This window comes from Brienomyrus brachyistius, chromosome 6 (assembly GCF_023856365.1).
Source record: "Brienomyrus brachyistius isolate T26 chromosome 6, BBRACH_0.4, whole genome shotgun sequence".
NCBI lineage: Eukaryota > Metazoa > Chordata > Actinopteri > Osteoglossiformes > Mormyridae > Brienomyrus > Brienomyrus brachyistius.
The window spans coordinates 3682838-3700719 of NC_064538.1; the positions used below are offsets into that span (position 1 = coordinate 3682838).

Below are 17882 nucleotides of genomic sequence, written 5' to 3' on the forward strand. Positions count from 1 at the left end.
AACATGGGATAAAAATTTTGGATTTTGTGTTTGTTGCTGGGAAGGTTTAATGCATATCCTATCCCAGGCTCTGGGCTCAATCTCATTCAATTTTACCACAGGTGTTCATCCCCCCCCAATCAGTGATTAGTGGATTATTGATGTTGCATCGTTTTGGCTCCGAAAAAATAAATTGCTCCATTGCTCTTGCTGAGCCCAGGGCCCCCAGAGAATTTAATCGCCCCACAGTGTGATGGGCACTCTGCGGACAGGAAGTCAGTTTTGAGGCCTGTCTGGTCGTTTTCCTTGCAGACGTTGCAAACGTTGTAAGCTTCAGTAACCAGCCAAATGAAGTCTAGGTCCCCAAATGCCCATGTACTGGCAGAGCAGTGGGGGTGACAGTGTCTGTCACATGTCTCTCTATGGTCACATGGCACAGGAGGGGGAGGGGCATATCAGACCAGGACAATAATTGACAGTTGAAGCGGTTTAAGCTTGAAAGTGTCACCCTGGAATGTTTCTTTGCATAAAATGACCTCTTAGGCCAAGAGAATAACGGGAGGTTAATAGCACCAGAGCACCAGGCTAAACTTTGGTAATGTCGTCATTTTTTCCAGGTCATAGTTGAGGCTCCTCTAATCCTACTATTATCAGCCAGGAACATGTTATGTGCTTCGTACGCACAGCTGTGTTAGCGATAGCGCTGAATCCTTCCGATTATGCGACACAGCTTAACGCAGAAGAGTCATGACCTCAGGGCTGCCATTTAGTGTCTGGGCTGACCTTTGACCCCTGCTTCACCTGCTCCGCCCAGTTTCCTCTGCCACACCACAGCAGGGGCGTTTCTCAATATTCGTACTTGACCGTGCTTGTGTTCTCATGTCCCCATTTTACGCCATCTTCCATTGTTGAAGACCAGTTCCAATACTCAAGGATTGAAGTACAGAGGACGGTAGAAATCCCTGGATGTTTTTTGTGCCCCCGCCCCAAACATCAAGGACAAAACGGTTGCATCCTCGCCAAGAAAGACCAATCCCATGATTCATTGCGTCCCAAGTTTGCTCGTGTCAGTCTTGCTCACTTGCCTCCCAACTATGATCTTTGCAGTCTTGGTATTGAGGAACAACGCAGACGTTCACTGCAAACGTGGAAAGTGGAGGCTGTCAGTAGGTCACTCAGCCCAGCTCGTAGGTATGGAGATGTTTAGCGAGAGAACGAAGGGGATGGGGCCCCCTGGAAAAACACCCTCCCCCCCCACCGCTGAGATCTGCTTCACTTAAGTAACTTCAGATGGCCCTCACGCACAAATTGATAAAAATGGAGCATCATGTAGGGCAAGCTACCAAGAACAAAGATATTAATGTAACAGTTTCATTATTTCATTTGCCTTCTATTATCACCTGTGAGGCATGGGGACCTAAAAAGAGATTTTCTCTATGATCTCTCGCCGTTTAATATGTGCAATTTAACTCTTACGCTTACAAAACTTTAGTCGGTGATCCTGTTTTGAGCAGCTGACATTTAACTGAATATGGCCTTACAATAAAAGGTATTAAAGATGGAGGACCCTAGAATAGCGAGTTTTAATGACAGGAAAAATGTCTCGTGTAATTTTCCTTTCAGATTTTGAATACACCTAATCTTGATATGTCAGAGGCCAAAGTGGTTTTAGAGTATCAGGGGGAACTTCTGGAATGGTCTGATCTTGGTGTCCTGCAGAGAGATGAAGCATGCAGCATTAAAGGGCTGCATTTATAGATCAAAATCCTCATTCGTTAAAAAGCATGTTGGCTCAGCTTGGCACACACCCATACTTGTAATTTCCATTTTGCAACACAGGTTCCCTGCTCGTAATTTCATATTGCCGTCAGAACGATTTGCTTGCACACTATGTCCTACAAGCCCACACATCTACACAATTGTGTTTTGTGAATATGGATGGAGTTTGCAAACAAACACAGAGTATATGTACTTCAGAAGATAAAGACCTTGATATTGTGTTCCTCATAAATTTGCCTGTGGCGGCTCTACTTGTTATGCTGTTTTCTAGAACCGATATCGAGGTCCTCAGCCATGTTGAGGAGTGAAATGTTTTTTAATGGCATCAAATTGGATTGAGGAGCACTGATATCCGGTGTTCGGCCTCTGCATGACATGAGAATCATGAGGAAAAATGGCAGGGAAGGTCATGCAAGGTGTGAGACAGGGTAGGATTAGCCTGCGGCTCCCTGGTTGGCAGTCCAACAAGCCGTCAAATAAGAAGGGTCTCCCAGCTTAATTCAGTATAGTTGACACTTTTGGGGGGGAGGGTGGTGACACTCAATCTTGGTCATTTTAAGAGGACCCCACCCCAGGTGCCTCTTTCCTCTCCTAAGGGGGGGGACCCTGGACACCCCAGATTCCACTCAGTTTGAATGCTGCCAGGAGACACGTTGGATGGGATTCGGTTTGAGGCAGGATGAAGCTGGCGACACGAGGGACACGGAAGGGCAGCCTGAGGTGGTTTGACTGAGGGGGTCCGGTCCTCTTTGCCCGTAGCGATGAAGGCGGATCGCAAACGGCTGAAGGTGGAGAAAGCGGACCTGGTGAACCAGATGCAGCAGCTGTACACCACGCTGGAGAGCCGAGAGGAGCAGCTGAGGGACTTCATACGCAACTATGAGCAGCACAGAAAAGTAGGCCTCGAACCCAACATCAATCCACAGTGCGGGTCAATGGGATTCACCCTCATAGCACGCCCTAGTGGCAAGTTTGCCAGAAAACAACGGACGTGCACAGGCAGTTCTATCGTAGTCCTCCCTGACTTCTATAATTAACTGTTAGCAAATTTAATTTAGCATTCATTAACTCACTGTAAATCTAAAAGGCTTTAACAGGATCTTAAAGTGAAGTTCAATTTAAAAAGATGAGGTAAGCTAATTTTTTGATAGTATTAATTTTCTGGGATGTGACTCACTGCCACGCACAGCGGTGCCTGCTGACCTTCGTGGGCCCTTTTAAGAGGCAGTGGCTTTTGGGGTTGCGACTCCTTTCCCTTTAATGGAGCCGGAGATGCATCCCGCAGGAGAGCGAGGACGCGGTAAAGGCCCTGGCCAAGGAGAAGGATCTTCTGGAGAGGGAGAAGTGGGACCTGCGGAGGCAGACCAAAGAGGCCACGGAGCATGCGGGGGCGCTCCGCAGCCAGCTGGACCTGAAGGAGAACCGGATCAAGGAGCTAGAGGCTGAGCTAGCCATGGTAAGAACACACACACACAAACGCAAACTGAACGGGGGTGTATACAGGGACGGGGCCACGGGGCCCATCTGAAGGCTTATTGGCCTCTAGTGTGCTCCGTCCCCTGCCACTCATCAATACAAAACATATCACTGGCTAATAGATATGCACAAGGTACACACACTAAGGCAGAAAAGCAGTGACACACGGCCTGCTTACTCCGCGACACCCCCCACTGCAAGAATGTGCCTCCCTCTTTGTGGGCAGCAGCGCCGTCCACAGACCCATCACGGGTGTGGGGGGGTGATGGATTCTCTCAGGCCAGGTTTCTTTAATGACACCCCCCCTGCTCCCCGTCAGCCGGAGAGAATGCCTCCGTTTACCCAACATTCTCTGCAGTGTTATCATGCCGGCCCCCCACCTGCGAGAAACGCACCAGTCCTAGAAGCCTTCGAGCTCCAACCGAGCAACCGAAGCAGGAGAAACCCCCCCCCAACACACACAAGCTAAAAGACGCAGCTGACATGTAAGATGTTCATTAGCGAGCTCTGAGTCTGCCCTCAGACCTGCTCCAGCGAGCTGCCATAGCCTCTGCCGTTACCGCAGAGACAGGTACTCCAGCATGTAGTATTCGAGTCTGAGGGGGCCGGTCTGTGATCCCTTCCTTGTTTGTGTCAGTTTTTTTATAACTTTTTTTCAATGCTGCCGGGACTCTGGCGGAAGCGGCCTGTCACTGGTGGACCTTCAGCGTGAGCGTGTGTGTGTGTGTGTGTGTGTGTGTGCGTGTGTGTGTGCGTGTGGCTTGTCTCCTCAGATAAATAACTGTGTGGCTCAGAAAATGGAGTACCGGGTGTTTGATCGCCCAGTGGAGAAGGAGCCCTCACCTAGGGTCAAGGCGGTAAGACCAGTTGCCCCCTTACCCGCTCCCCCCCCCCCCCCCCCCACCCCTTTCAGCCTGGGATTGGGCTTGCTCTGAACACCCCTGCCCCCCACCTCCCAGTGTATGGTGATCAGCTGGAGAGTCTGGGAATTCAATTTGCACGTCTGTCCACTAACAGGTGGCTGTCTGCCGGTCATCCTAACACCATTTGTGGTTGATCTTGCACTTGCTTATTTTTGGACCGTATCTTGGGCATGATAAACCAAGCGCCGATTCTCTCCCTTCATGGCCCTGCAAGGTCCAACGAGATGGCAAAACTGATTCGTCATCAATTACAATTGCATTTTTGGGATTCCATCAGAAGGCGTGATCAGGGTGTAACCAATCTGACGCAAGCAGAGTGATGTGGTGACTGTTTGGAGTGTCTATAGAAAGTGATTTCCCTGCATGTGTAGTTATGGTTGTGTAGGGTCCTGTTATTCGGGGCTGTCCTGGGGGACTGATTTTGGTTTTGTTGTAATGAACATGGGTTTTTCACTGGTTCTGGTTGCACTGGCTCACCCCCATGCACTGTGACAGTGTGGTGTTGTGCTCCCAGGCTCGTAATGCCTGTGTGTCTGTTTTCTACTGCTGTACTGTTTATTGCATCATATGTTGTTGTTGTTCATAGGATTAGTGGGGATTGGTAGCTTTGTTTTTAGCTCCAAGGCCACTTCAAGTCCCAGAAAGAGTCTCTTGACCAAGGTGTTTAATCTGCGTCATTTCAGTAAATTATTTAGCTAAAAAATGGACAAAATTCGGTCATTTAGGACAGGGTTTCCCAACCCAGTCATCGGGGGAACCCCGGACAGTCCACGTTTTTGCTTCCTCTCAGCCGCCAGCGCACCTGTACCAGGTATTCGGTGTTCCTGATTGGCTGGGAGCTGGGAGGGAGCAAAAAATGTGGGCTGTCCGGGGTTCCCCGAGGACTGGGTTGGGAAACCCTGACTTACCAGATGCTTTTACCCCTGGAAACATGCATTTTTCTTTAGTCAAAGCCGAGTGACTCTGGCACCCCTGGGATTTGAACCTGAGACCTTCCTCTCACAAACACTGCCTCCTCCCCTGCCATTATCTATCTATCTGTCTATCTGTCTGTCTATCTATCTATCTATGTCAACGTGTCTGTGTCTATCAATCATTCAAGCAGTCATTTTACTGGACAATTATTTAAAAACACAAACAAAACTCATCAGGCACATTTGAACTTTGTTCAAAGGTATAACGATGCAACTTTCTGACTGAGACTTCAGGTTAAAACCTAGTGGTCTTGTATGCACGTGCTTAATCGGGGCCTTCCTTGGGTGTTATGAAGTTCAGCTGTGGTTCGCATGCAGACCCATCCCACCGCAGCCCAGAAGGCAGCCGCAGGCTTCAGTGATGGCCCAGATAACAGTTATAGCTGTTGACGGTTGTGCAATGGCTTCATCACTGCCCGCTCTCTCTGCACACACTGTCAGTAAACACAGCCGGCAGGCACTCTACACGCCTCCCCAACTGTCAGTTGACAGAGTGTGACACAGATTGTTCAGAACAACAATAACAACAACAACAAAATGTCATATTACCGATAAGCTCTAGGGTGCCTAATAGGGGATGAGGCTCATTCATATCCCTCTTCCAGGGGATGCTCCTCACAACAGACTGTCCAAACAGCAGTTTGCTGGAGTCTTTTGAGCTTTTGTTCTCTTAGGGTCCCTAGGTTGACAATCCTGTCTGTGTTTATTCCACATCTCCCACCCCCCCCCTCCCCCCCCCAACCACCACCTCCCACAGGCAAAGCAGTCCCTGGCAACGCTCACTAAGGACGTGCCCAAACGGCACTCCCTGGCCATGCCCACTGAGGCTGTCGTCAATGGCAACCAGGAATGGGTGGTACAGGCGGACCTGCCCCTCACAGCTGCCATCCGGCAGAGCCAGCAGACGCTGTACCACGGGCACACCCCCCATCCCGCCGACAGGCAAGGTGGGACCCCCCAATCTCATTTGGGAACTGAGGGTTTTGCAGCTGTGTTCTCAAAGCTAACCGGGTGTTTAACATCAGTGTTTTCAATGGAAACTGGGCATTTTCCGCCACTGCATTCTCAGAGGAAACCAGGTGTTTTACACCACAATGTACTCATGACGATCTGGTATTTTATACCATAGTGTTTTCCATGGTAACCGGGTGTTTTACATCACTATGTTCTACATGGTAACCGGGTGTTTTATACCACTGTGTTCTCCATGGTAACCGGGTGTTTTACATCACTATGTTCTACATGGTAACCGGGTGTTTTACATCATTATGTTCTGCATGATAACCTCAGTCAGCAAACGGTAGGAACACCGACAAAGTATTAAGCTGTATGAGAAATTAATTGCATTTTCAAAAAAAGTGCACTGGCTTCTTCAATTCAAAAGCATGAAAATAGCCAGGAGGATGATCACTCATAAATGATGTGTTCAGACATACATTATAACTGCTTATCTGAATATGTAATGCAGTCTGGTATACTCTTGTTAACTAATCCTTCTGTCAACTTCCATCCAGGCCTTTTTTTGTCTTTTTCAGCTCTGTAGGTGTTTTCCTGATGTCATCACACTGTGCCTAACAGAGCAGGATACCATCAGCCAAGTTAATGAGTGTTAAATGTAGCTACACTGCACAGATTAGCAGTTAGCAACATTAGCATGTGGGAATGTCATCAGCTAGGTGAAATAAATGCATATATCAATAGCTGTAGTTAGCCTTCTTAGCATATCGCCTAGCGTTAGCCCCGTAAATGACAGTGTGGTTGTGTTCCTTCCCTAGCGGCAGTGAGGGTGAGCCCCTGTCACTCACGGCAACCCTCCATCATCTCGGACGCCTCAGCTGCCGAGGGCGACCGCTCCTCCACACCCAGCGACATCAACTCCCCACGGCACCGGACGCACTCTCTCTGCAACGTAAGAGCTTCCAGGGACGCCGTTCCTCCACAGTTTCCTTCTGCTCCCAGTTCTTTTGCTTTCACTTTGTCGGCCTGTTGACGTCCATGCCCATTGGCTAATGTTAACGGGATGCTTCGCTTTTTGTGTTGAGTGCTGTTGTGTGCATATCCCCACTCGACACACCGGGAAATCTGTAGTGTGGTATTTACAGCTGTGCCAACGACCGCTACCTTGCACTGTAGCACCTTTTACATCAGGCATCGAATGGGTTTCTGCCTCAGACTTTTCAGTGTTGCAACGCAGCGAGAGTCTGGTGACCTTTGACCCGGTTAAATGTTCATCCTGCTGGCCAGTATGTGTTTCTCTTTCTCTCACCATGCTTCCTGTAAGTGTGACACTGCCTCCATTCAAGCTCGTCCTTTAATAATGACTGAAATCCTCTTTGATCTTTGGCTACAGACTGCGGCTGCCCAAAAGTGACACCTTCTCTCTTCATTCTCTCTCTCTCTCTCTCTCTCTCTCGTGTTTTTCCCCCTCTCTGTTGGTATTTTCTCTCTCTCTCCTCCGTCTGCCGTTTCCCTCTTTCCTGATCTGGCCACAGTCTCTAGAGGACCTGGAAGACCAGAAGCGTAAGAAAAAGAAGGAGAAGATGGGCTTGGGTTCTCTGTCACGAGTCTTCGCCCGAGGAAAACAGCGCAAGTCCCTGGACCCGGGTCTGTTCGATGGTACTTCCACTCCTGACTATTACATAGAGGAGGATGCAGACTGGTGATGGCAGCCCCCCAACCCCCAAAACCTTGCTCTCCCTACTCCCCAAGCCCCCCACCCGTTGCATCCCAGACCTCCTGCAAAGGAGAGAGAGCAAGCATGTGTGTGGCTGCCTGTCACCCTGCCTGTGAAGGGTCTGGCTGAGGGTTCGAGAGGGAAGACCCCGCCCTCCACCAGTATTAGTGTAAAAATATTAGTAGTAAAATACCTTTATGTATGTGGAAAAAAAGAGAAAAAAAGCAGGCCCACACACTCACACACTCCCACACGCACATTTCGGATTTGGGAAGCGTGGATGTTAACTGTCATCTTTGGAGCAGCGTGGCCCCATTTCCGTGTCTTTATATTAAGAATTTTTTCCTTGTTCGGTAACTTGACTTGAAGGACTGCTGTGTATTTGTAAATAACCGTCATTGTGCACTTTGTGCTTGTAAATGTCCAATGTCCTGAATGCATTTTTGTTGGTATTTTGTTGTTATTTTTGACCCCAGCTTTTGAATTTCATTCCTCTTTTTTTCTCGTGTGTTCTCACTGCTTGGTCCATTTCCTGTATTTGGCCAGTAATCAAGAAAAGCTTCCTTTAGGCAATGTGCAGACTCTCTGGGCATGTATCCCAAAATCAGGATATATAGTCATCCTCAAAGCTACAAGCGGTAAATGAATAAAGACTTTGATGTTTACGTCCTGGGCCGTCACGACAAAACAAACCTAAAGACACCAATGCCCTGTGTGAAGATGTAAATGTCCTGTATGTGACCAACTGTGTGCATGTAGAAGCTGAGAGCAGAGCTTTGTGAGTTGAGGGCTGCTGGGCAGACAGACTCAGATAAGAGCAAAAGGACAAGTGCTTAAGCTATACCCACTGGCCAGTGAGCACTTTGTGTCTCGATAAGGGAAGAGTAGTCACCCCTAAGGGTGCATCTCAGGCAGCATGCAGTGCACCTCTGTAATAACTGATGCATTGTTTAAGTTGTGCATTTGTCCAGGCGTGTTCACTTCCTGAAGTTACTGGGGTGTTACACCCGTAGATGTAAAAATGACCTATTTCCTGCCATCTGGGTCTCTTCTCTCCAGAAGAAAATGTGCACAGCTTCCATTTTGGTGCCAAGCTGATTTGGAAGCTATAAAACGAGAATTTATGAGATTGGTAATTTAACCTGAAACTGCCCCAAAATAACGTGAATATGTGAATACTCCCACAAGATACTATTTGGGCAGCCTTTTGGAAGGATTACCCCCTAGATGAGGGATATGAAAGAGCCGCATCCCCTTTTAGGGGTGAAATAAATGCGATCACTCTAAAATGTGTTTTATCATAGTTAAAGCGTTTTGTTAAATTCGGTGGTTTTGTGAGGAAAAATTACTGCTGCCGCCCTCCACGGGTGGAAAACTGTTAAGGAAATTGACCAGCATTGTGCTATCGTCCCAAAAGCACGTACAGTCCAGCATGTTGACACTCTCTAGGTTTGTCTGAAATGCATGGCAACCTTGAGTTTCAGTTGGTCTCATCATCGGAAGAGTCGATGATAGTGAGCGAGGTTGCCCTGGCCTTTGGACTGGGAAGGAAAGACGAGAACCATCTACCCCCCCTGCCTCTGGGCAAACTGGAGGAAAGCCAGCAGCATTGATGACTGACATTCCGAGCGTGTTAACTGGAAAAGCACGCTCTAAGAGGCACTGGCTCAATTTTATTACTCAAAACTAAGCGCTTTTGAATTGCACTTAAGGCACCGTGAATAGACCTAAGTTATAATCTGTATCTTCGATACAGCAAACATGGCTGGGGGAGACTTGGGACCCCAAATTCATTCTGCTTATTTCTACAGCACGACCGGCTGCACATCTTGAGCCCGGAGAAAGCAATGGTGCTGTGTAGCGTATCTTCGACCTTAGAGGCGACCTTAAAGAATCCGCCATCGGAACAGTCGCTCTGGGAGGGTCTCTTGGCGGCAGTGTGCAGTGATTGCTGGTCACCACGAGGACAGACTGGTCACTCCCAAGTGTGTGTATCAAAAGAGGCTTAGATAGTTTGCTGTTTTAGTATTTTTCACACAGCTTGTACGTTTGCTGTCGCTCTTCAGACCGAATTTCCCGCTCATGCCTACAGCAGTGGAGCCAGCAGTCTACCTGGCACCAGCTCCTGCTCCCTTAACTTTCCCTCCAGAGAGCACCATAGCCCCCCCTCCCCCCTCGGCTGGCACTGGGGCTCCTGCCAGTTGCACCCCCCACCTTGAAGCCCCATCCGCTTGGGCTGACTGAAGGAAGCCCACGCCACTGTGAAATCCAGCTGAAATAACCTCTCACTGCGCTGAGTTCAGTTCCATGTGTGAAAGATAAATGGAAATGTGGAGTTCCCACGACAGCTTTTTAGGGATTTCGGAGCACTCGACTGATTACACTTGTATTACGGAAAAACTTCATCAAAATTTAAATAAATTGAGTCCTTTGCAGTCGGGCCTGAGAGCTTTCACTCAGCAGATGGTACTTTTTTCTTTCTTTCTCCACTTCATGGGCAAGGATGTTTAGCAGCAGAAGTTACGTCCTGGGATGTGTGAGACTGTTCCTGGGGACATGGAGCATCACCTCAGCTGGCCTGTGACATTGAGGGTCTGGCCAGATCACATGACTAGGCAGCATCGAGCCTCAGGCAGCACTGTGTCCTCGTCCCCCCCCCCCCCCCCATTCTTATACAAACAGCCTGGAGTCAGGTGTTCAGCTCACTTTATCTTTGGCATTGTGGGAATATAATATATAATATAATATCTATATAATGAGCTAGATTTGAGTCCTGCATATGAATTAGAAATAAATTAGCTCCTCTTGTACTGGCAAAGAAAATAAAAAATAAATAAATAAACCAGGGTCAAGTTGCCTGAAAAGCAATTAAATAGGTGCCAAAGATTAATAGCCTTTTCAAAAAACAGCATATTAATTGCTCTAATCTGCACTGAGTGAGCTTGCCGAGATGTCTGCCTTGCCTTACAGGATAGCCTTTGTCTTGTCATTCAGTCACTAAAACACTGCTAGCTACCTGCTCATCTAACGTGGTTGAATGGGGAGTCACGGGGGTGTAAAGGAGAACTCGGTAGGCCATGCTGCTTTGCGACAGGGGTCACCTGTAACTGCGGAAAGGGGAGTCCCTCGCTTCTCCTTTCCTGTTGGCATTCCATATATAAAAAAACCATTATTTTTGTAGTTTTATTTTGTAAACAGATTCGCTGTCATTTCATTAATTTTATTTTTTGTAAATTAGAAAATAATGCTGATATCTACTATTAAAGAGATTTATTTAAGAAGAAATGAGCTTCAATGACGGAAAATCAGGACAGTGAAGGAAAATCACTGTTTTTAGCTGTTTGGAAATAGAGGGAAGGGAACAAGTTTTAATGGCATGGAAACAATACAGTAAAGATCTAAATAAAAACTTATTTTAAAATAAATGATACTGAATTTCCATGTGGCCTTCTTCTTTTGCCCTTTGTTTCTTGTCACGGTTTTTTTATCCCTAACCTCTGGTGTACAGACTACCAGGCATCCGTGTTACCACACAGCATCTATAACATTGTTTTGTGGCCTGAAATTCCTAATACTCTCTGTGTGACACCCCAGGTCCCTCACCTCTGGCTTTTAACCCAGAAGACGTGGTTTTGTCAAAGTCCCATTAATCTTAATCTTATTGTATAAATTTATTTTCCTGAATGCAAAGAGAGAAATTTTTTAAAAGTTGCCATCACTGGGTTAAAAGTCGTCTGTACATATTTTTTTAAAAGAGACTCAAATGTATCATTTTGAATCCAGCCTTGCTTCAAGTTGACGGAACCCAGACACTCTCACAATGAATAACACTACTGGATTCGCCTGGATCTGCAGCTAACATCTACCCCTTCAGGTTCCAATGTGCTACATCCTTATCTTTTTCATGTGTGTGGCATGTATTTTTACACAAGTTCAGAGCTATTCTTGGACTTTTCACATTAGTGTTTCAGAATGTCAAACCTGTCCCACACCAAGCCCTGCCTTGTCCTTAGACTACTGTTTCCCAACCCAGTCCTCAGGGACCTCCAGACGGTCCACATTTTTGCTCCCTCCCAGCTCCCTGCCAAACAGTCCATGTTTTTGCTCCCTCCCAGCCCCCTGCCAGACGGTCCACATTTTTGCTCCCTCCCATCCCCCTGCCAGACGGTCCACATTTTTGCTCCCTCCCATCCCCCTGCCAGACGGTCCACATTTTTGCTCCCTCCCAGCCCCCTGCCAGACAGTCCACATTTTTGCTCCCTCCCAGCCCCCTGCCAGACAGTCCACATTTTTGCTCCCTCCCAGCTCCCTGCCAAACAGTCCACATTTTTGCTCCCTCCCAGCTCCCTGCCAAACAGTCCACATTTTTGCTCCCTCCCAGCTCCCTGCCAAACAGTCCACGTTTTTGCTCCCTCCCAGCCCCCTGCCAGACGGTCCACATTTTTGCTCCCTCCCAGCCCCCTGCCAGACGGTCCACGTTTTTGCTCCCTCCCAGCCCCCTGCCAGACGGTCCACGTTTTTGCTCCCTCTCAGCTCTCTGTCAGACAGTTCATGTTCTTGCTTCCTCCTAGCCCCTTGCCAGACAGTCCACACTTGTGCTCCCTCCCAGCTCCCAGTAATGTGGACTGTCTGGCAGGGAGCTGGGGGGGGGAGTAAAAACGTGGATTGTCTGGGGGTCCCCAAGGCCCGGGTGGGGAAACAATGCCTTCAGACCACTGAACAGTTCCAAGATGCAGGGTTCACTTCGGTCACTTGTGTTTCCATTGATTGGACGAGCATGACCAATGGAAAAATTGAATTAGGTGTTGCTGTCCGAATGGGTCACCGATGTTAATGTGATGCATTTCAGCAATGACATAAGTTTAATGGAGATACTGATATATTGTAAATGTGATAAAAAACATCACTTTGGAATTATGGAAATAACTGTTCAATTTGAATCCAGTGCCAAAAGTCACAAGCTCAAATCTTTTTTACAAACCATCAGAACATATTAAGTAGTCCAAATGGGCGAGGGTCAGTGCTACTTCTGCTAATGAAACCTTTTCTGGTGCTGATGAGACTCCGTAATACTCACAGGAACCCTTCATCACGTAGGATGATTACGTAGTTTTATCTACACTGGCCCTTAGCTGTTTCCGGCTGCCCTACCCTCGTGGCCTTGTGTCCTTGAATCAGCGCTAACAGCTGTAGCAAGTACCAACCTTATTTGCTGTCTTTAAGGTTTTGTGCATTTGGATTATGTACCACATTGGGCTCTAAAAAGACCTGCTTTCTGTAAATGCGTGACCTTTTCTATTTTCGATGTAACTAACATGGGTTTGGTTTAAGCAGAAGATCTGCCTTCTCTACGGTCCCACTTTGATGTGCCCTTTAGTATTCTTGTCAGGTGCTAACTTTAGAGCTGTGAGACGTCATTGCTGTAAGCGAAGCCAAGCGTTCCAGGGTTCATTATACATCCAGTCTGGCAGATCGGGGGCCAGTCTCCTGGATGGTGCTCTTCCTGAAACAGGGAGCATCTCGCAGTGGGCGATGTGAAGGGGTGGCGGGATTTTGGCTCATTCAAGTGGCCCAGATGGATCGGTACCTAGGCCAAAACCCGCCTCGAACAGAAATCCTCTCTCTTCCATGTTCCATTAATCATACGTGTACCTGAACACAGCGGTCCCCACTTAACCACCGGAAAGGTCTAGCAGGGCTGGTTCTATGAAATGAACCCAGGAGGACCATTTCATTTGCTGGATCTCTCTGCCATTGTGTGCGAATTGATTGAACGTATAAAGAAAACTAATAGGTTTCATGCTGTTAGTGGAGAAAGTGCCTCTGTTTTCTGTTTTGTAACCATAACAACAAAGGAGGAATATATTCTCACCAGGCCAGCCAGAGACTGTAGATGTGTTGTGTAGATGCTTTTTCATAATTCATGGTCCATGTACTTCGTCGCAGACTATTCATTGTGAAACAAGCTGTGTCTTAAACTGCGTCGTGGCTGTTTGTCCGTGTTCCAGCTCAGTCTGATCAATCATTTTATTTATGTTACTCCTGGTTCGCTCCTGCGGTTCCGCCTCTGTTACTCTTAATGCTGTATCTGCAGGCTGCTCCAGATTCTTTAAAGGCGGAGAGCCCCCTGGGATGGCACTGTCGAGTCTCAGAAAAAGGCCAAAGTCAACAGTTGATTTCAAACTCAGTCCCTCAGTCGCTGATGGCGGAGATGCATTACCTTGAAGGCCTTATTGTTACCAAGGGCAGCCCGTAGCAGGGCAGCCGTACCAGCCGGAGATGGAACTGCTGCACTCTGATGCCAATCTACGGCATCCATTGGCCAGTGCTTATGAGCTTCTATGCTGCGATTGGGCCGTTTGAAAACAGAATTATGGTAGTTTCATTCTAAGAAAAACCGTATGCATGGGACAGGAAGAATGTAAAAACAAACAGAGGTGGGAGGTCTCTGAATCCACGATTCTGCTGCTAGGCAACCAATTAATCTCATTTAAAATAAGTAAACAAACATGCTTGGTTTATAATTAACCTATCATACCTTTGATTGTGTGGCTCATACAGGAGAAATTCTCCAGGGCTGTTCAGGTAGTTTTCTTGCCTCATGGCGATGGGAGAACTTTCACATTATTCATCGGATTATGAAAATATAGGTAAATGCTGCTGAGTGACACCTACCGAAACTGAATAATATAGCTCTATGAATCAATTCCACAAAATGAAGCTTCTCTCTCTCTTTTAGTCCTTATGACATTGTGTGAAATTAAATTAAATGTCTGAGCTGTGATGCCACAAATATAAATATATATTTTTGATAAACAGGCATGTGAACACATTTGTCATCCAAGAACGTGACTCAGAGCTTTCTTTGAGTTTCACAACTTTTCGCACTTTGCAACCGTTCATTTATGAACTGGCTTCTTTAGGATTCGTTACTTAGATATTTCAGTCCTGTTGACATTTGCCCATACGTTTAGTTTAAGCAGCTATCTGAAGCAACGTGTGTTCCATATTTCCATTTGGCAGATGATTGGCTGAAACGCTCTTGGAAATGGGAAATTTTCATCAAGCAACAGACACGACTGCTGCTCTCTAGAGAAAAAGTTGTTTTTCTGGAATGTTCCTCAGAGAGGCAATGTGGTGACCCACATCTCCAGGGGTTGAGAGGTCATGCCCTCCCAATGTCACGCAGGGTTCTCCCTGGTGTCTCTAACTGGTACCCAACATGTGCGATTCTGCACCATATCCCATTCAGAGTGTACCCAAACCCCGCGGCCTGTACCCAAACCCCGCGCCCTGTACCCATATCCCGCGCCCTGTACCCATTTTTGCAGACTTCATAAGCTTTTATCCATTCCCAAGTCACCATAGTTCTGCTTTCAACCATGAGTTTCCTGCCAGGATGATACTCGTTCATCTGAGAGCCAAATTACTCATCTTTGTACTGGTAGCCCTAATAGTTTGGAGATGCCTGCCAATTTGTCCGTCACCTAATGGAATATAGGCTGAGAGCCCAGTCGATAGCTTTCATATGCCTTGCTTTAGCTTGAAGGTATAGTGTCAAATAATCAATTGTTACATCTTATCGGACAGAGAGGTGTACATGTGAACTAACAGCAGTGATTCATTACAAAGTGATGCAAGCAAGCTGATCTATGTACATGCTGCAACGGACTTTAGAGCGACAAACGGCTTACTTTTCAACTCCTTAGACGGGCTACCTGCTGTACATCTTTCAGGAGCAGCTCACGGCTCCCCCATCCAGCGGACGTCCACATCTGTGGTGTTAGCGGTTTGATGGACATGAATTTCACTGCTCATTCTGATTCACGAAGGCATTCAGTCCTGAGGGCTTGGTTTCTTTGTAAGCCTTCCAGGTCTCAGTGGTGTGAAAGCAGACAGGGAAAAGTTGAGAAATTGATCTCCCACTATTACAGACTTGTAAATACGAGGGCCAGGGGAGAATATATCTATGGAACTGTGTTCAGAATGACAATGACCCATAGATCAGGCTTGACAGTCTGTCTCAAGCCTGTTGACACCCTATAACAGAAAGGAAGAAACCAGGGGAACTGGGTCTGTGGACGGTAGGATAGGTCCTTGAACAAGATTGTTCATTTGAATTGTTCTAGCAAAACAGCCTGCTATAGAAATGGATAACAATTGGATGTGTCAGATAATCAACTGCATATAATTACTGCACAAGAGACTCAGCTAAATGTATTCAAGAGCTCACATAATGCGCACTGCACAAAGCATGAAGGCCGAGTTTCAACCCCGATGGCCGTCTTTTGTCTGTAGTGAGCTTTGACCACTATAGGCCCGGAAAACATCGGCTGGGACCCAAACTTTGTCTTTTCAGCTCAATAAATCTGCTATTGGGATGCAGGGCTGTTGGATGATTTAGTTCAATGAAGTATCAGCCAGAGATGTCTTCTGCTGAGTCTTTGTGAATTGAGGTTGAATACAATCTATTGTTTACTCATTCTGTTAGTCATCCTGCCCTGTGCTGTCGATAAACGTCCCCAGTGGGGACAATGATGTTAGAAATAGCCATCGTGTTCAGATACCGTCACAGAATTTCTGGGTGATCAGAGTTTTTATGATGTTCTGCACTGTGCATCGTCCAACTGTTGGTGGAACATTGTGCTAAATGTGCTTCATGTTGTTTTTCTGAGAGACATCAGTCCTACACTGTCTTCCATTTTTTTCCCCATGAGGCCACTAAGTAAATGAGAGCAAGAGGGATTAGGATGAGTGCAGCATCAGCTCGGTTAATTAGGCCTCTCCATTAATCAGACACGTCAACGTCGTTATGAACAGTTCCTAGATTTATCCTCCTTATACTCCTCTATTACCATCACACCCTGTTTGTTTTTTCACAGCTTATGTGACTGGAAGTCACTGGACAACACAAAATTTTGCCACATCTACAGGATGCTTGTATTTAGATTAATTAGATTAGATTAGATTGGATTAGATTAGATTAGATAACATAAAACTGAGCTTTATTGTCATTGTACAGGTACCAGAAAATGCAGTTTAGCATCTAACCAGAAAGTGCAAATAGTACGTAGGTGTAATGAGGCAGCATTTTATAATATATATATATATATATGGAATTGATGGAATTGAATTTACAGACAGTAGTATATAGAAGGGAGAGTACAGAGATATGAGTACACCCTCCCTTGAGTATATGAGTATACACTACTGCCTGTACATTCAATTGGTACTCACTGATGGTATCTTTTTTTATACAGGAAGTCCCTCATCTAAGTTATTAGATGTTTTTTTTCCATTTTGTCCACGCATCTTTCCTCAGGCTGTGCTAGTGGCCATGTTGGATTTAGAACTGTTAACGCAGAACAGCACAGAGAACCTGAGGGTTTAATCACTGGGATTCAGTGTGAAGTAATCCTGAGACTGGGTGGCCTTTCATAATTTCCACTCTAGTGGCTCGTTAGCTTAGAGATCAGACGGCATGACGCCCTTCTGTGCTCAGAATGAAACGAGATGTATAAATGCAATTTATGAAACTTTTAGAAAGTAGGTAGTGAACTGCGATGGTGCAGGGACTCAGTGGGCAGAGTTCAAATCTCACACCTCCAGAGCAGTTGGTTCAAATCAGGCCACTGGATTGAAATGTTGCACCTTCTCGACTGTGGCTAAGCTGCTCTGTTTAATGCAGGTTTCTTCACACATATCCAAAGACCGGCTTTTTGATCTCAGCTTAGCCCTTAACATGTATGTGTGTGAATATCATATTCAGCTTAATCCCATTACCTCTTGAGGTGAGCTTTACACCAAAACTGTGCTAACACTTATTTAAAACGGATAGAAATAATTAGTTATGATTTGCGAATGTTCCTGATTAAGGGTAACTGGCCAATTCCGGGCTTGTACTCTCCCCCCCCCCCCACCCGTACAGAAATTTTATCGTCCAGGGACCCCCCCCCCCCCGGGTGCAATGCAATTTGGCCCTTGGGGAAAAATAGTGGGAGGCCCCTTTATTGAGGGTAAAGTTTTGAGCCCGTTTGTAATAAACCGAAGGATAGACGGAGATCTGCTGAAGCAGTG

General features: G+C 46.6%; 1 protein-coding gene across 1 annotated transcript in view; it reads left to right on the forward strand.

Annotated features, from left to right (window-relative positions):
* Positions 1–11230, forward strand: part of kazna (kazrin, periplakin interacting protein a) — a 192746-nt gene extending 181516 nt beyond the window's left edge. The window contains exons 7-11 of the mRNA XM_049017120.1: positions 2518–2654; positions 3044–3214; positions 5889–6078; positions 6907–7040; positions 7456–11230. Coding sequence (XP_048873077.1) covers positions 2518–2654; positions 3044–3214; positions 5889–6078; positions 6907–7040; positions 7456–7794 — 971 coding nt within the window. The 3' untranslated portion in view covers positions 7795–11230. The remainder of the gene's footprint in view (positions 1–2517; positions 2655–3043; positions 3215–5888; positions 6079–6906; positions 7041–7455) is intronic.
* Positions 11231–17882: the final 6652 nt, after the last annotated feature.